Source organism: Hemiscyllium ocellatum, chromosome 16, assembly GCF_020745735.1.
Source record: "Hemiscyllium ocellatum isolate sHemOce1 chromosome 16, sHemOce1.pat.X.cur, whole genome shotgun sequence".
Taxonomy (NCBI): Eukaryota; Metazoa; Chordata; class Chondrichthyes; order Orectolobiformes; family Hemiscylliidae; genus Hemiscyllium; species Hemiscyllium ocellatum.
This window is the reverse complement of record NC_083416.1, coordinates 63,836,732-63,857,076: the sequence shown is the minus strand read 5'-3', so window position 1 is coordinate 63,857,076 and position 20,345 is coordinate 63,836,732. Positions and strand designations below refer to the sequence as shown.

Below are 20,345 nucleotides of genomic sequence, written 5' to 3'. Positions count from 1 at the left end.
TAATAGCTTCACAGTATCTCTCTGTCATCTGTCATCTTTGTAATGCATACTAATGGTTTGAGTAAAATATAAACAGTGCTACCACACTGAATAAGAAGCAAGAGTCCTAACTGTGTTCTCATTACCATAGAATAATATTGTCACATGATTTGCAGGAGGATAAGGATTATAATATCCAGATACCCATTTTTCCTCTGAATCAAAAGATTTTGGGTATCAGATTTTGAGCGGTAACCCTTTTGTGAAGCATCTTTTAGTACTTTTACTACAGTAAAAACACTATTTAAATGCAAATTGTTGCCTTTCAAATCCCAATACCTGACTTCTGCACAGGATCCAGGCTGGCATTTCAGCACAGTGCTGTTTGTGGTGTTGCATTGATGGAAGTGCTGTTCTTCAGATTAAGGCATTTAACTTGTTCTGGTGAATGCAAATGATATTGCAGTACTTTCCAAGAACCTTACCTCTTACTTTGATCCTCATTTAGTGCTTGGGGTACTTTGCTTAAAAATTGCTAGCCATGTTTGTCGATTGAACAGAAATTGTGTTTTTAAAGTAATTCATCAAACATGAGTAGATCTTGAGGGATATGATGAAATAATACATTTGTATGGCAGTATTTTAATCGCAAACATTCCAAGGTGGCTGTTGCTGCTTTGTGATGATTTGCATGCAGTTTGTGGACAGTAGCTTTATTTCACTTTCTCACTGATAAAAATTACCATTAACGTTAAGACATTTCAATGGAAATAACGTCTGCAGACATGCAAAACGGATTTTGGATTCACTAATACCCATTTTATATTATCCTACAAAATAAAATTACCCCCTTTAAGTAGTTGAGACATAATGATAACTGCACAGAATGATTGATAATGGAACACAATCACTCTGATTATCAAGTGATAATCATCAGATTAATTGGATGCAAACACTCTGGAAATTATGAAGGAATTACTTAGCAGTTCGAAAGCAGAATTAGAAGAGAGTTAAGAGATTGCTGGCTGATTATAGTTCAATTGCTTCCTTCAGCTACAACTCTTCAATTAAGATGATTGTTAAGAGGATTATCACATTTATGAAGGTAAATCTGAGCTGATTTAAAGCAGATTTTACACTGTAATTGTTTATGTTTTTGCTCCCAGTATGATTTCATGGAGCGTCTTGATGGCAAGGAGAAGTGGAGCATGATGGAGTCACCACGTGAACGGAGAAGCATCCAGACTTTAGTCATCAATGAAGCTGCATTTGTTCAGTACCTAGATTCAGGAACATGGCATCTTGCTTTCTACAATGATGGGAAAGAAAAGGAACTGATCTCTTTCAATACTGCTGTCCTAGGTGAGGAGAGCTGATTTATAATATATGGACTTCATTATGCAGAATTAAGCTCCAGACATACATATCTCCACCGTTTCTTTGGTTTCTTTTTTAATAAATTTACAATTTGCACTATGTAATGGGGATAAAACAAAAGAGCTTCACGATAACAATACTATAAGTGCTGAGGACCAGATTTCTTGAAATGAAATAGTTCTGTTTTGTTGTCACCCACATCAAGCCAAGTGTCTCAGAAATTCTGATTCAACAACCAGGAGGAGATGGTAGGTGGCAACTGGCAGGATTTTTCTTTTGTCCATGTTTGACCTGAAAACTTTGTAGATCTGTCCTGCTGGTGGAACAAGATGATGCACTCATCCAGGGTTTTAGCTGATAGTCATAATTATATATCCCATGTCAGACCATTGCTTGGCTACTGTGAGAGAGCTCTCCTAATTATTCTACCAGTCACCAGATATTAGTGAGAAGACTTTGTAGACTCATATGTGCTGTGGTTACAAACAAATTGCTCATGACCCTTCATTTTTGTTATTGCTTGTAGTGATTGATATTTTATTCTTTTGTGGGATGAGGGTATCACTGACAAGGTCAAAGATTCACTGCCCATCCACAGCTACGCTTGAACTGAATGACTTTCTCGGCTCTTTCAAAGATTTAGGGTGTAGGTTTGCTCGCTGAGCTGTAGGCTTTATATCCAGACGTTTCATTATCTGGCTAGGAAACATCATCAGTGGTGACCTCCAAGTGAAGTGAAGCTGTTGTCTCCTGCTTTCTATTTATATGTTTGTCCTGAATGGGGTTCCTGCGGTTTGTGGTGATGTCATTTCCTGTTCATTTTCTGAGGGGTTGATAGATGGTATCTAGATCTATGTGTTTGTTTATGGCATTGTGGTTGGAGTGCCAGGACTCTAGGAATTGTCTGGCATGTCTTTGCTTAACCTATCCCAGGATAGATGTGTTAACCCAGTTGAAATGGTTTTTTTTTTCATCCATGTGTAGGGCTACGGGGGAGAGAGGGTAGTGTCTTTTTGTGGCTAGCTGGTGTTCATGTATCATGGTGGCTAACTTTCTTCCTGATTGTCCTTTGTAGTGTTTGTGGCAGTCGTTGCATGAAATTTTGTAGATGACATTGGTTTTGTCCATGAGTTGTACTGGGTCTTTTAAATTCGTTAGTTTTTGTTTGAGAGTGATGGTGGGTTTGTGTGCTACAATTTTGTGTGAACACCAAAATAGAGGAAGACGAAACAATGACCTCCATTCGACATGACAGCACATTCACCTCCATCAACATCGACCTGGCAAAGGAAACACTTACCACACTTTTAGAAGAGACCATCACACACCCAAACCACCATCAATCACATTACCAATGAAAACATCATGAAGCTAGTGGACCTGTGCCTCACCACCCACTTCACCTTCAATAACATAGTCTACAAACAAACCAACGGCACACCCATGGGATCTCCGCTATCAGGATTCATAATAGAAGTGGTCATGCAAAGACTAGAACAAGCGGCTCTACCAACCATCAAACCAAAAATCTGTGTCCACTACGTAGATGACACCTTGGTCATCACAAAACAAAACAAGATAGAAGAGACATTTAACATCATCGACAACACCTTCACAGGCATAAAGTTCACCATGGAGGAAGAAACTGACGACAATGTCACAGTCGAAAGACAGGACAACAGAGAACTACAAACCTGCGTGTACAAAAAACCGACAAACACTGACCAAATACTTAACTACACCAGCAACCATCTCAACACACACAAATGAAGCTGTATCAGACCACTATTCCAATGAACTACCTCACACTGCAGCACAGACAAACTTCGGAAAACAGAGGAGAACCACCTATACAACGTATTCAAGAAGAACGGATATTCAAAAAATACAGTCCTCAGATTCCTCAAGAACAAACCACGACAAGCAGACCAAACACAGCCAGAAACCCTAACCACCTTACCATACATCAAAGAAGTTTCAGAAATGACAGCCAGACTAGTAAGACCCCTCAGAATCCTAGTAGCACACAAACCCATCAACACTCTCAAACAAAAACTAACAAACTTAAAAGACCTGTACAACCCATGGACAAAACCAATGTCATCTACAAAATTCCATGCAAGGACTGCCACAAACACTACGTAGGTCAAACAGGAAGAAAGTTAGCCACCACGATACATGAACAGCAGCTAGCCACAAAAAGACACGACCCTCTCTCCCTCGTAGCCCTACACACAGATGAAAAAAAACACCATTTCAACTGGGACAACACATCTCTCCCGGGACAGGCTAAACAAAGACATGCCAGAGAATTCCTAGAGGCCTGGCACTCCAACCACAACGCCATAAACAAACACATAGATCTAGATACCATCTATCAACCTCTCAGAAAAAGAACAGGAAATGACATCACCACAAACCGCAGGAACCCATCCAGGACAAACATATAAATAGAAAGCAGGATGCAACAGCTTCGCTTCACTTGGAGGTCACCATTGATGATGTTACCTAGCCACGTAATGAAATGTCTGGATATCAAACCTACAGCTCAGCAAGCAAACTTACACCCTAAACCTCAACCTGAGCTACAAACCTTCACAAATCTTTCAAAGATCAATTAAGAGACAACCACATTGTTGTGGGTTTGGAGTTACATGGAGGCCAGACTGGGAAATTTCCTTCCCTAAAGGGCATTAATGAATCAGATGAACCAATCAATGCAAGTCATTATGGTCACCATTATGAAGATTGGCTTTATATTCTAGATTTATTAATCAATTTGCCAAGTTGCCCTGGCCATATATTTAACCATGACCCCAGATCATCAGCCTGGGCCTTTAGATTATAAATTCATTGATATTATTGACATTCTACCCATCTCCACCCAAATTCAGTAGCTTGCTTGATCCTCTCAGAGGAAAATTAAGAAATAACAACATTGTTGTGGGGTTGGAGTTACATATAAGTTTGCACGAGGAGCAACAGCAGACCCTCTTTATAACAACACATTGCCAGATCCATTAAGTTTCCACAACAATAGAAAGCACCATGGTCACTTTTTTTTTATTGACAGCAGAACTTGTTTGGATTACTTTTCACTGAATTCAAATTCCTAAACTACCATAAAGGGGATTTGAACTCAGTTTTGTGGGTTACTAACTCTACAACATTCCTGTTATTAGATTAGATTCCCTACTGTTTGGGGACAGGCCCTTTCGTCCAATAAGTCCACACTGACCCTCCGAAGAGCAACCCACCCAGACCCATTCCCCTAACACCATGGGCAATTTAGCATGGCCAAATCAACTAACCTGCACATCTTCGGACTGTGGGAGGAAACTCATGCAGACACAGAGAATGTGAAAACTCCACACAAACAGTTGCCCAAAACAGGAATTGAACCCAGGTCCCTGGTGCTGTGAGGTAGCAGTGCTAACCACTGAGCTACTGTGCCACCCTGTTCTTGATTTGAGATTTACACAGAGTCAAGAGTCACTTAGGAAAAAGGTGAGCTTTGTTCAGAAAAGTTGTGTAAACATCTTTAACACTGGAAGAGATACACAAGTACCATTCAAAGTTAGAAGGATTAGTTTAAAGTGAATGTTAGCTCAAGTTTACAACGGATAAAACATTTAAAAAATAGAATTTAGCAATTGTTTAGATTTGGATAATATATAAGGACAATTTAAAGAATTGAAATAAGTGATTTTGAATTCCTAACTAAAACATAATATAATGGTAGAAAGTACTTTAACTTGGTTCACTCATTTAATAACATGGTGAAGAAAGGAATTTAAAATAAGTATATTCATCATTCATGAGATAACCTTGCTGATGGTAATTTCTACCCAATGGTAATTAATCTAAAGCAGAACCACGAGGACCAGTGAAATAATGTTCACTGAGGGCATGTGATGAATAAAAGTGGAGACTGAAATCATCAAGAGAGAATGGAGAACGTTGGGTGAGAAGTTGAGGTCACTGCTATAAAGGAAAAACTGAGTGAAAGAGGTAAAAGAAAGCTTTGGCTAATGGAAAAGGAGACAGAACATAAGCCATTAATTACAGTCCAGTAGAACAATTTGAGAAAAATCCAGATAACTATAAGTTAGTTTCTGTAACCACCATGGTCCAATGTGTGTTTTGTCAATGCTACACTTCTGGCCTCTGTTTTTTTTAAATAAGCACAGCAGTTACTTTTTTGTTGTCATACTTAATGATTTTGACTTTTTTTTCCTGTTGCTTCGAGGTGAGATCAATGGCAGGTTAATAACATTGCTGCTCTGTAATCTATCAGGGTCAGTGTCCTTGGGAGTCTGTTTTTTGACTGAGAGTCACACCTTTCACATCAGGGAGTTCTGTCATGTGAAATGGAGAACAGTAGAGAGGAAGGGGTGTCAGCAAAGGTAAACTGCAATAATGAGAAAAATAGATAAGAATCTGTACAGAACTTCTCATGACCATCCTTCCCAAGAGGATAGAGGCCAGACAAAATGCACACTGATATTTAATTTTGACTGATTTGTCTGGTCAGGTACTGCCTGCTTTATGTGAAAGCACTAAATGTGTTCCTGGTGCCAGAAGAGTAACTGAGGAATTGTCAGCTGGTCAACAGAGTGGAGTTTGGATATGTATGTTAGCATGCATGCGCAAGCTTGTTAAATTGCAGGCATTCATTTCTGTGAACCTATGCCTGTGCTATCATATATCAATTAAACTTAAGAGTGCTATACAGCCACTGTAAAATCAACACATTTTAATGCAAGTCTGGTGCTGAGTGTTTATAAGCAGTTTACTTAATTCATCAGCTCCGTGATTGTGTCATAGCTCATAACTCCATCTAGCCTGCTCCTTTAAATACATATATTTGCTGTAATATGTTGAAGAAGAGAAAAGAAGAAGAAACTTGTTAATTATAGGCCTGTTAGATTAATGTCAGTTGTTGGTTCACTCTTAGAATACATAATTTGAGATCAAATTAGTGAGCATTTACAGATGCATGGGATAATCAAGGACAGCAAGTCATGTTTGACAACGCTAATAGAGTTTTTCAAAGAAATGACTGATTGTATAGATAATATGGTCCTCAAACATCATTTTGACATTCAAGGATGAGGGGTGGGGAAGGGAGTGGGGCAAGTTGTTAACATCTTCCATGCTTTGACTGAATTTCATACAAATTACCAAAGGTATAAAAACATAGCAGATTTGTATTATAATCCCGCTTTAAAAACATGTCAAGCCTAACTAGCCAGTTGATTACAGAACTGGCTCAAAGGTAGAAGACAGATGGTGGTGGTGGATGTTGCTTTTCACACTGGAGGCCTGTAACCAGTGGTGTGCCACAGGATCGGTGCTGGGTCCACTGCTTTCCATCATTTATATAAATGATTTGGATGTAAACATAAGACGTACAGTTAGTAAGTTTGCAGATGACACCAAAATTAGAGGTGTAATGAATTGTGAAGAAGGTTACCTCAGGTTACAATGGGATATTGATCAGATGGGCCAATGGGCTGAGAAGTAGCAGATTAAGTTTAATTTAGATAATGCGAAGTGCTGCATTTTGGTAAAGCAAATCTTAGCAGGATTTATACACTTAATGATACGTTCCTAGGGAGTGTCGCTCAACAAAAAGACCTTGGAGTGCAGATTCACAGCTCCTTGAATGTAGAGTTGCTGGTAGATAGGATAGTGAAGAAGCTGTTTGGCATGCTTTCCTTTATTGGTCAGAATATTGAGTAAAAAGTTGAGAGGTCATGTTATGGCTGTAAGGACATTGGTTAGGCCACTTTTGGAACATTGTGTGCAATTCTGGACTCCTTCCTATTGGAAGGATGTTATAAAACTTGAGAGGGATCAGAAAAGATTTACAAGGATGTTACCAGGGTTGGAGCTGTAGGGAGAGGCTAAATAGGCTAGGGCTATTTTCACTGGAGCATCAGAGGCTGAGGGGTGACCTTACAGAGGTTTATAAAATTATGAGGGGCATGGATGGAATAAATAGACAAAGTATTTTCCCTGGGGTGGGGGAGACCAGAATAGAGAGCATAGTTTTAGGGTGAGAGGGGAAAGATATCAAAGAGACCTCAGGGGCAACTTTTTTCACTCAGAGGATGGTACATACATGGAATGAGCTGCCAGAGGAAGTGGTGGAGACTGACACAATTACAACATTTAAAGGCATCTGGATGGGTATATGAATATGAAGTGTTTGGTGCGATATGGACCAAGTTTTGACAAATGGGACTATATTAGGTTAGGATATCTGTTCAGCATAGATGAGTTGGAGAGAAGAGTCTGTTTCCATGCTGTACATCTCTATGACTCTATGACACTGATTTCAGGTTCCCACAGCTCAAGTTGCATACAACAAAAGGAAGGATTTCATGATACATGGTAGTACTGGAGATATTTCTGATGCAGAGTTGCTTTCATTTTCAATCCTGCTGAACTTTACAAGGTCCATCAACTCCTCTCATTCAGGTCTCAGGTCTATGTTCTGGCCTAGACAATTCACTCAGAATGTTAAAAATCACACCGCACCAGGGTACAGTCCAACAAGTTTAATTGGAAGCACTAGCTTTCAGAGCGCTGCTCCTTCATCAGGTGGTTGTGATGACCACCTGATGAAGGAGCAGTGCTACGAAAGCTAGTGCTTCCAATTAAACCTGTTAGACTATAACCTGGTGTTGTGTGATTTTTAACTTTGTACACCCCAGTCCAACACCGGCATCTCCAAATCATGACATTCAGAATGTGATTTGAAATGTGATCCAGTTCTGCCACCAGGTCTTTATGGGAAGAATTTAATAAGTATCAGTGTAGCTCAAATACAGTTAAAGATTTCATAAGCTGACAGTACTATCACACAGTCAAATACCGTCAGGTAGCAATTGCTTTTTGACTGCAGATATCTGCCATCCGAGGGAGGCACTTTAATGTAATGGATATTACAAAACCACCAGATTTACATGACAGCAGAGTAACTGAGCGAGAAGACAATTGCAAAGCATAAAATATTTTCAGATCTTCAAATATGGGCATTCATTATTAGTCATTAGACATTCAGAAAGGATACATTAGTTAAACTACTCTGTATTTTATGTTAACGCTGCCAAAAAGACAATAAGGAATAGGATTTATTGTGTGAGTCAAAACCAAATTATCTTCTGACCTTTAAGGTTATTGCTACTTGTGTTTTTTTTAAATAAATACCTTTTATCTTCAGAACATTATTTGCTAATATGTTAACCCCCAGAAGACACTTAAAGACAAGAAAATGATATGAATTGGAAATTAAAAGTGTGCTTAATGTTTTAACACTGTTTGTTTATCTTAAGAGTGAACTGCTGATTGTTGTAATATTTCTTTAAGGGGATAACTCTGAAACTGCTATCCATAACCATCCACCATGAGACTAGATGTGATGTCTCATTCCATGTACTCTGTTGACAGAAGACAGTAGTTGTTTTACTGATCAAACATGTTCTACGTAGCCACCAAGTTAACATTGTATCTACTTTGTCCTATCTGCAAATATTGAACCCACATCCTTGCTCTAACAATACTTTTTGGATAAATAGTATGCTTGAGCTGAACAAAAGATTGCAGCAATAGTTATCAATTTGAGAAATCCTTTTGAATAACTCAGTATTCCAAATTGAACACAGATGATTGTTCCTTGCCATACCAAGGTCAAAAATCCTGAATACATCAACAAATGTCCTTGTAGACACCTGCAAAATTACAGCTATTCATGAAGAATGTCAGTCACTGCCATTTTGTGACAATTAGGGATGGGAAATAAATGTGTCCTTTCCAAACATCATGCAAACCAGCTGAAGAAAGGAAAATGTGATCTACCTGCAGGATTAATTAGCTCATTGAAAGCTGGTGCACTTACAAGAAATTTTCTTTGACACTCATGAGTCATCATGGTGCATCAGAAGTGCAATGTATTATTATATATTGAGGCAATGTACATTTCTCCCCATTTTGCTACGAGACTTATAATCCAGAAGCCAAGGCTAATGTTCTGGGGACACAGATTTGGATCCCACCATTACGGAAGGTGAATCTAAATTCATTAAAATAATCTTGAACTTCAAAAAAAAATGCCAAATTGAGACCATGTAACCACAACAGGTTGTTGAAAAAATTATCTAGTTCACCAATATCCTTTCGTGATGGGAGTCTGCCATCCTTACCTGATCTAGCCTACATGTGACTCCAGATGAATAACAGTGTGGTTGGTTCTTAGCTGTCCTGTGAACAGTTAGGGCTAGGCAGTAAATGCTGGCCGAGTCAGCGATGCCCACATCCCGTGAATGAGTCTAAAACATAACAGCGATTGTTTAGAATGGGTCTTTTGCTCATTCTTGAAAGTCAACAAAACAATGCAAGAAGTACTGAATTAGTGTAAGTGACAGTGGAGAGCTGTTTGGTTGGGTTGCAAGGAGATTGTGTTGGGTGGCAGGGTATTGGTGGTGACCATTTAGAAGTACATTGGCAAGTATGCAATCGTACATTGCAGTTATGATGTTCCAGCACTATATTTAACTGACGAATGTTAAAGAAACTTTTCTTGTAGGCGCAGCAATCTTTAATGAGCTAATTAACCCTGCAGGTAGATCATGTTTTCCTTTCTTCAACTGGCTTGTAGGATGTGTGGAAAGGACACATTTATAGCATATCCCTTGTTGTCATGAAATGGTAGTGACTGACTTTCTTCACAAACTACTGTAATTTCACTGGTAATGATACTCCCACAGGGGCATTTGTTCATGTATTCAGGATTTTTGACTCAGAGATGAGAAAAGAACAGTGATCTATGTTGAAGATATACAGTAATGTGTCTCGGTCGGCAAGCATAGCTCTGGGACATGGGTGAGCATATATTGATATGAAAAGAGTATATAATTCACGCTATGTTTTATTCTGTTTCTTTTTTGTTACATTAAAATGCCAGCTTTGAAATGTTGTGTTTGGTCAGGTCAGATTGGTTCATTTGGGAAACCAGAAAGATAACCTTTAGAATTTCCCTTGAGGGGTTGGGCTCAGATCTGGGGCAAGGCAAAGCTTCCATCTGCTGTATGGATGTGCCAAGGTCATGGTGTAGGCCTTTCTCAGCACAAATTAAGGAGTCACTTTCATGAGAATAAGGAATATTGTTGCAACAACCTGCTGCAAATTAAACAGAGCTGTTTTGCTGGTTGAAGATCATGTGAGATTTTCAAATGTACCTTGTACTGTCCTTACCCCTACTAGGATAAAACATTGTGGAGGTGCCAGTGTTGGACTGGGGTGAACAAGGTCAGACGTCACACGACACCAGGTTATAATTCAGCAGGTTTATTTGAAATCACAAGCTTTCAGAGCGCTGTTCCTTTATCAGGTGAAGTGAAGAAAAGTACATAGGCACCGGATTTATAGGCAGAGGGATCATAAGGTCAAACATATGGTGTGATGGAGTGTTGATAGGCTGAATAATAAATTTCTGCAGGTGATCAAAAGTGTCAGACAGTGTGAGTAAAATGTCAACAGCTGAATAGCAAGTGAAGGGATGACCTATAATCCGATTAATTGAGGCAGAGAGATAATTACAAAAAGTTTAAAATAAGGTAGTGCTGGAGACAAGCCAAACGGTTGCAATAGCATGACAGGTATAAGAATTGCATGCTAAAGGTCTAACCAAAGTAACAAGTAATCCAAAACTGTACACACTAATTAAGGTAGAGAGATCATAACAGATTATCAAGGTGATGGTGTCAAAACAGGACAGTAAGGAAGATAAAACACAGTCAAGCCAATGTATCTGTTTGACCCAAGAAGCTATCTCTCTCTCTCTTACATTAGAATTTGGACATCCAGAAGCAATATGAAGGAGACCCTACATAACCAGATTATATCCCAAATCCATCTCCCACCCTGTTGCCTTTCTGAAAAAAAAAGTCAGTGTTCTCAAATGAAACATTTCATTTTACTTTACACTTTCTTTTCAAGACAGTATTTCAGAGAGGGCTTCAGAGTTTTTAGTTGTAATTTCTATCCCATCCATGGAACCAGATAGTGAAAAGTCACTTAATTTGCAGAAGACAGGAGCAAAGACAAGGAAAATAGAAGTAGAAAGAAATTGATTTGGGAGCTGATTTGAGTCACATGACAGATCTGCATTCGACCTCACACCTCTAGACTCTGGCTTTACGGTCTGCCATAATTCTGTGCTAATTGCTAAGTATCTCACGGAGAATGGAATTGAAGATTAGAAAGATAAACATAAGAAATGATCAAATACTGTTTCCACTATGATAATGCACGTACTGCTGAGATCACAGAAATATCATCTGTGGAAGGTTGCTGATTAAGACTGAATAATGTATATTCTAACATTAACAAGATATTCTGTACTTTCACTCAATTACCTTGGAGGCTCAGGGATAGATTTTGCAGAACATTAAGAGATTAGGTCATTTGGATGAAGGGCAAATTGCACATGGTCAGTGGAGGCAACTGAATTGTGAGCTAAATAACCTTCGCTTTTCCAGAAATTTCTTGTACTCGTAACATTTTCATTCCAATGGTACAAAGTTAAAGGGGCTGAGAATGTCATTTTGGTGTATTGGCGAATGCTGTCTTTCAGCTGAGTTTGTTAAGGTGAATGAAGGAGATTGGTAACTCTTGATCTACTTCATGTTGACCAGTCAGAAATTGAAATTCATGACACAACATGAAAGGTTTTCCATTCTCCAACACCTACAGCTATAACCTTGATAAACCTAATACATGATTTACTTCAAAACAAGAGATGAAAACTAAAATAATCCAGGCACTATTTCAGCAGCAATACTCAGTTATTAAATATGCACAATTATATAGAAGCTAATTACTAACCATGTCTATGACATTGTCAGATTCTGTGCAGGAGTGTCCTCACAATTGCCATGGCAATGGAGAGTGTGTGTCGGGCGTTTGTCACTGCTTCCCAGGATTCCATGGGGCTGACTGTGCAAAAGGTAATATTTGATGTCTTGTTTATAACCAAAGATGAGTCTTGTCAATTTCTATTGCAAATATGATAAAATTCTCCATGGATACCAACAAATGGGAACTACATTCTAGATATAACATTAGGAATTGCAATTACTTATGCTGTATTTTGTTCTTAGTAATTTGCTACTGGAACAGTGTGAAGTTAGTGGTCACCTATTTCTGGCAGACCTATTGGTGAAGGAAAAAGATCCAGCCTATATGATTACTGTCTGTTCTAGTGGCCTGTTCAGAGATGAACAGCTCTTCTTATCAAGGTGGGTTTGTAGGAAGTTGCTTATAATTCAGAGGCAAATAGTGAAGCTTTCCAAAAAATGTTTGTTGAATGGTCCTAACTGAAATTAAATGAATAATCCCACTTGCAGGCACCATAAAAATGTAGAGAAGAAAACATTTTTATTAAGAGTTGGGTTAATGTGATCAACTTTGTGTCAAAGGAGCTTCACGTTTTGTATAACCCACACTGTACATCGTCTGGGATTGTTTGTTTTTTGTTGCAAAATAGAAAAGGCAACCATGCCTCAAAATGTTTTTTCATCTTAATGACTACAGCAAAATATCTTCAAGAGAAAACCATCAGAACCAACTCCTCCCACTTCAGTGGGATAAGCGATTATTCATTTTGAACTTTAAACTAGCAAACTGTGGAGAGTTCCTGCTGTTCAAGCACAGTCAATTTGAAGCTGGTAGGATAGCAAGGCATGGAAACAAACTGTTGCATAGATGTAGGCTTAGAATTTCACCTTGGGCTTGCAAAATTGCAGTTTCAAATATACACACTAACTCGTGTCCAGCTTTGCCCAGAATTTTTGTTTCTTCGTACAAGGGCGACATGCAGCTTATGGACAGTTGCACGTAGCGTTGGAGTGTGGGTACAGGACAGGTTCTTCATGGTTCTTGAAGACTCCAAATATTGCTGTTTTGGCTCCTAAACCTCACTCCTTTACTTCCTCCATAATCCCTCGTAAACCCTACTAACCCAGCACCTCTTATATCATATATGCCTTCTCATCCTCCATTGGCCTATCAAAGATCTATTGAACTCAGCTTTGAATAAATTCAATGGCCCTGTATCACTGCTTCCTGGAGAAGAGAATTTCAATTACAAACTAGCTTCTAAGACAAAGTTTTCCTCCTTTTTGAAAGGCTGGGGATCTCAGTATACTGTGCCTCCTAGTTCTAGTCGCCCATAGAAGTGGAATATTCTCCCAGTAACATCCTATTAAGTCCCCTCAGGAGCTTACATGTTACAATAAGATCACTTCTCATTCTTCGAAACTCCAATGGATATAGACTTTCTTTTTCAACCCTTCTTCATAAAACAGCCCACCATCCCAGGTAAGGGTTGACTGAACATTCTCTCTAAATTTTCTATAATGCACTTTTATTGTTTTTTTTAAATCGGTAGACCCAAACTGAGTACAATACTCCAAATGTGGTCTCACCAAGACCCTATACAATTGAAGTAAAACCTCTCTACATTTATACTCAATTCATTTTGCATTCTGTCTGCCTTGCTAATCACATTAATTCTGTTTCTCTCTCCACAGGTGCTGCCAGACCTACTGAGTTTCTCCAGCAATTTCTGACTGCTTGGAGAATGTTCTTAACAGCACCTCTGCTATTATGGGCCTATTCCCTCTGCATGAGTTTGCTCCCCTCTCTCTCACTTTCTAGTGATTATAAATATCAAGCCAGCAAACACATTAGCAATTATCTCTCAGACAGTTTGCTTTACATTTAGATGAAATCATATAATCCCTATTATGTGAAGCAGGCCATTTGGCCCATCGAGTCCACATCACCCCTCAGAAGAGCATCCCACCCTGACGCAATCCCCTGACCATCCCTGTAATGCTGCATTTCCCATGGCTAATCTACCTAGCTTGCACATCACTGGAGACTATAGGACAATTTAGCATGGCCAATCCAACCAACCTGCACATCTTTGGACTGTGGGAGAAAACTGGAGCACCCAAAGAAAACCCATGCAGACACAGCGAGAATGTGCAAAGTCTACACAGACACTTGTCAGAGGCTGGAATTGAACCCAGGTCCCTGGTGCTATGAGGCAGCAGTGCTGACTATTGAGCCACTGGACTGCCCTAAATTACATTTCTGCTTATAGATATTTCTTTAAACTCAATTTTCAAAATTACTTTCTAAACTTTTGGGGGAAAGAAAATAGATCAGATCTTTACAGAATGAGAAAACTAAAATTCATTGTCCACTTTAGAACTAAAGTTCTTCAATAATAACACATGATAAAGCTTCACAACAGCGTAATCAGCAAACCTGGTGACTATACATTTAGGCCATTCATCCACATGTTTGATATAGGATTGTAAATAGTTTCGGCACCATGAATGATTCTTGTGGCTCTCAAATTAAAGCTTGCCAACCCCAAAACAGATCTGAGGGACTACTTGCTCCTTCCTGTTAACTAACTAATCTTTTCTCCATGTTAATCTGTTATCCCTTACACAACATGGTCTTTTTTTTAATGGGATGTGTATCACTAGCTGGCCCAACATTTAGCACCCACAGAGCAGTTAAGAATCAACCACATTAATACAGGTCTAGAGTCATAGTATAATGGTTATCTTCCCTGAAAGATGTTTGTGAACCAGACAGGCTTTTCCCTGACAATCAGCAATGGTTACTATTCGATATTTAATTCCATATTTTTATTGAATTCAAACTGCATCATCTCCCATAGCAGGATTTGAACCTAAGTCACTCAATCATTATTCAATTTTACTCGATCAATAGTCTAGTGATAATACCACTAGGCCATCACCACCTCCTGATTGCATTGCATGTAGTAAGCTATGAGCTTGCACTTATCAAATGTCTTTTGAAAATTCAGGTACACTATGTCCACAGTCTCCTGATTTATCAATCTTGTTATCAACTTCACCATAAAACTTTAATAAATAAGTTCATTGTAATTTCTCTTTCACAAAACCATGTTGACTCTGCCTGATCACATTAGCATTTTCTAAGTGTAACCTCTTCAGTAAAGGGTTCTAGACATTTCCTGACGATAGATGTTACAGTAACTGGCTTTTGGTTTTCTGCTTTCTGTCTTGATCCTTTTGTGAATAAATTGTTACACTTGCTATCTTCCAATCTTCTTGACTGTTATAGACTCTAAGGAATTTTGGAAGACAATCTCTCAGCCCTGATTTTAAGATCCTGGGATGAAGGTCATTAGGTCCTGGGGACTTGTTCATCTAATAATTTTCCCTGCACTGTTTCTGTGGTGAAGAAGGTAGTTTTAAGTTCCTCCTTCCCTTTCATCCTTTGAGAAAATTTTTTCAATAAATGCAGTGAAAACAGACCATAAATTTACCTGTTCAGTGCCTCTGTCATTTCTTTATTTTTTTTACCAACAATTTCCCAGACTGCCTTTCTACAGATCCAACAATAGGATTAGTTATTATTCTCTCATTCAAAATGCCTGTAGAAACTGTTACTTTTTTATATATATTAATAACCAGCTTGACTTATACTCAAATTGCGCTCACTCAATTAGTTTTAGTCATTTTTTCCTAGCTTTTAAATCTGTCCAATTTTTTTTGTAATATTATCAATCTTTAAAATTTGTACAGTATTTCATTCAATTGATCCAATCCTTAACTTTTTTATTTAGCCACAGATGATTTATTCTTCTTAAAATACATTTCTTTCTCAAAGATAATTCTTTATTCAATTATTAACTAACTTCTTATCTGTTGAACACTGTAATCCTGCTCTTAGTTTTTAACCTTAGTTTCACAGTTCATGTTTTCATAACCTTATTTAAGGTTATTTCATAACCGTCTTTAAGTTTAGAATACCAGTCTTAGACTCAAAATACTTCCCTTCAAACTGAACATGAAATTCTATCATGTTATGATCACTGTTGCCTAAACACTCCTTTACCTTGAAATTATTCATTAATCCTGCCTCATTTTACATTATGAACATCTAAAATTGTCTCCTCCATTGTTAAATTTAAAATTCGCCACACTATGAAATTGTTCGACATGTACTAATTTAACTCATTTTCCAGGCTCCTTTGTCAATCTGATTTGTTCAATCTACAAGTAAGTTAGAGTTACACATACTTATTGTAGGACCCTTCTTATATGCCCCAATTGTCTATTCCTTTTGTACTGTATTAGAGTGTAACTGTTGTTCAGGGCCTACTAGCAACTCCACAAGTGGCCTTATGTTTCCTATTTCTTATCTCTACTGAAACTGACACAATACCTTAGTCTTTCAAATTAAATTAAACAAACAGTCCTCTTATTGCAGATGTGATTGCCTGTGATCACACTAGAATCTGTCAGTTTCGTATACTGTGACCCTCACAAAACACCTGCCGTGCCATCTTTATTATGTTCACCACATTTAGTTGTCTTCATGGATTTATATGTAATAAGTCTACTGCCCATATTATGCTTTTCTACTGTCAATACACTTAATTAATGCTAATAAAAATCTTGCAATTACTAATACGTAACCCCAATTTTGAAAGATAAACAAGAAAGCACTCACAAGCTTATCAATTATCTGCTTGCGTGCAATGTGATACTTTGACTTGTTCAAATCTGTTCTGGAACTGATTTCTGCTATTTTCCCTAGTGTTACGTTCTACAATCTCCTCTCCTGCTGTGTTCTGCTGTCTCTCTGCAGATCATACTGCTTTCTGGTCCCAGGCCATCACCCTCTCCCATTATACCTATTTGTGGTGACTCACCATATTCTCTCTCTCATGCACTCATTGATGGGCTCTCATTGCTGTCTTCCCTCACACTCCTTTGTCATCACTGCCATGTTACCCATGCCTATTCATGTACCCCCATATATCCTGCAAATTCTCTTATTTTGTGTCTATTATATACATCCTCAACAGACATGAAATGATGTAGATGAAATAAACATGCACCAGTTTCATAAACACTCATTCAAATCTCTGTCACTAATACTACACACAAATGGTAGCATAAAGTTTAATCTCTCAATTGCCCATTGAAAAGTGTAAGCAAACAATTATGCATTCAAGAACCATATCAAAAGCAGATTATGTCAATCAGTCCACTAGGAACCTGTGTCAACAAAGCTAAGTATCCCATCAGTTTTCAGAACTCAGACAAGCATTCATATTGATCACAGATATCAAAACATTAGCTATCAGTTCTACACCCCGAAAGCTGGTCAAACAGATAGTGTTACATTGCCATTCCAAGTAGACTACCTGTCAATCAGGAGAGTGGAGCAGATATGCTTTATTTCACAAGCAAGACAGATTTCTTTCCAAAGTAAAAATTCTGGGCATATAAATCTCAGTCCAAAAATTGACACGAGAGATTGTCAGCACATTTTCTACATTTCTGAATGCATTGTGGCACTTTTTGGAATGTTAAAAGCACTGTAAGTACATGAATACTTGCACAATTGTTGTTAATGTAGCGGCCAACCTATCTTTGCAGGACAGAGATCTATGTTTAATTTAAGTATCATTTACCTTCAAAGTACTAGTGGAAATGCATAAAATATAGACCTTGTACGAAATATTCTCTCAATTACTTCTAACAGTCTTTCACTAATTGGGTGCCTAAAACTGAGCTGTATTTGTGGTCTCACCATTATTTGCCACAAATTCATCAAGTAGAACTTTTGTACAGGAAACACAATGAGGTGGTAGAGTCAAAACAACGATATTGATTAATACTAAACATGTTCCACTCAGCCAATATGCTCCCATTGCTATTTTAAAGTTACAAATAGCAGATCAGATATGAGCACTGCAAAAAGAACTATGTTGACCAGTTTTAAAAGATAATAAATAATTGGTAATAAACAATAACTGAAAAAAAACTCTGAATTTGAATTTGTGTCTTCATATAGCTTTCACTAGTGATTATGTGGTAATTGCGTCCAATTGTTTTGTTCTTTTAATTCAAAATCCAATGACAAAGCATTTAAAAAATGCATAAGAATCTATTTGTAGTAATCTCCACTTATGGTGAGAGGGCTGATGTAATTAAATTCAGAAACTGCATGTATAAAACATACAGCTCCTTTATTGGTTGTACAGGTCATTTTATGTTTCTGCTTTTAAACCCTAGTTAGTTGTCAGACACTCTTAGCAGCAGAATAACTAGCTTTCAACTCAGCCTGTGATCATAACATCAATATTATTCTTCTCAGCTAATTTTAATATCCATGTATTTTTGGTACATCTGTTGTGGCAGATTGGGTTGAAATTTGCCTTCATATTGCACCTATTGATTTGTCTTTGGAGGAAATCATCTAATAACAAGTTCAAATATACTACCTACCTGAATAAACAAATACATAGATCAAACTGCCAGTTGAAGAGGATAATCTGCTACATCACAGTGCCAGAGACCTGGGTTCAATTCCACCCTTGAACGACTGTCTGTGTGGAATTTGCACGTTTGCACATTCTCCCCGTGTCTGTGTGGGTTTCCTCTGGGTGCTCCAATTTTCTCTCACAGTCGTGTGATGTGCAGGTTAGGTGGATTGCCCATGGGAAATGCGGGGTTATGGGGTCAGGGGTTGGGTCTAGGTGGCTTGCTCTACGGATGGTTGGTGTGGACTCGATGGGCCAAATGGCCTGCTTCAACACTGTAGGGATTCTATGATTCTGTGAATTCTGCAAGAAAATTGGTTTATTAAACTCTTTTAAGCAATACTAAACCTAGCTGACTGCACAATCCACCAAGAAGATATTATTGTGGTGACTTGTTCAAGAGTCAATTAATTCTCCTCACTACCAAAGATATTTTGACTTAGAGGTCTGTCAAATTAAGGGCTTAAGACCTTCCTTAATAGTGAATTTCCAAGCCTGCCAAATTAGCTAATGCTCATCAGTTATTAGTGTCTGAGTATCTTAAAAGCTTACAACTACTGTAAGTGTTGTGAATGTGACATATTTACACTAGCAATTGAAGGGGTGGTGTTAGATTCAGTCAAAATGACATTGCATGCCTTCAGTACATAGTTAAGTTTCGACAATTATGTTCTTAATTCAAGTGTAGCAATAATGGAACTAAGTCTCTTCCATTTCTCACTATGTAAACTATTTCAACGAGCCACATAATGTCTCCATCATTCCCATTACATACAGAGGAAAACATTGCAATGCATCCATTGTACATCACTAGTCAACTTAGAGTCGATTTAAACAAATAGATTCTGATGATTCATCTGACTGTGATATTTTTGTATCTCTCCAAAGGCTACAAATCTTTTTATTTCAATTTTTTTTCTTGAAACTATTACAATTTTTGTACTAACTGGATGGAATGTGAGCTTGTGTTCACTGGACTGTTTGTCCAGACCTCACTAGTGACATAACCATCAGTGTGCCATTCTTATCTCAGTCTTGTGACTTTTACAGAAGTGCTGGAGCCCACTAAATATATTTCATAATCGAATCATACCTGGAGACATCAGGATCCTTTACAGGCCAATTGTGGACTAGACTTCAGTTTATTGATTTAGTTTGCTTATCTATTGCAATGAATTGATTAAGTAAGCAATTAAATGGTGCAAACTTATCATGCTATTAAAATAGATCTTTTTGTCTGCAATTCAAAGACCAGAGAGCTCAATCAAGGAAATTGTTTGACAAGCATTTATCAGCATGCAATTGTCAATATTTTTGAAATATTATTTACTAAGCTATGATAAAGAATGAAAAATGTGAAAACGACCCATAGTGTGTCCTTATCTAAGCCGCGCAGGCAGTGGGGCAGCCCAATACACTCAGTGTCCCCAAACTAGAAAGAAGAGCAAACTGTAGCCATGGTTCAGGCTCCCAATAACTAGTTAGTAAACACTCTTGGCAAATGTGCATATGTGGATGGTAGGGACTGGATCAGGCTTGACTGCAATGCCCAAATCCACCCACCCATCCACCC

At 38.1% G+C, this 20,345-nt stretch overlaps 1 protein-coding gene across 2 annotated transcripts in view; it reads left to right on the top strand.

Annotated features, from left to right (window-relative positions):
• tenm2a (teneurin transmembrane protein 2a) overlaps nt 1-20,345 on the top strand; it is a 797,630-nt gene that overhangs the window by 652,131 nt on the left and 125,154 nt on the right. For both annotated transcript variants that reach the window (XM_060836884.1, XM_060836885.1), the window contains 2 exons: nt 1,146-1,341; nt 12,270-12,371. In XM_060836884.1, coding sequence (XP_060692867.1) covers nt 1,146-1,341; nt 12,270-12,371 — 298 coding nt within the window. The remainder of the gene's footprint in view (nt 1-1,145; nt 1,342-12,269; nt 12,372-20,345) is intronic.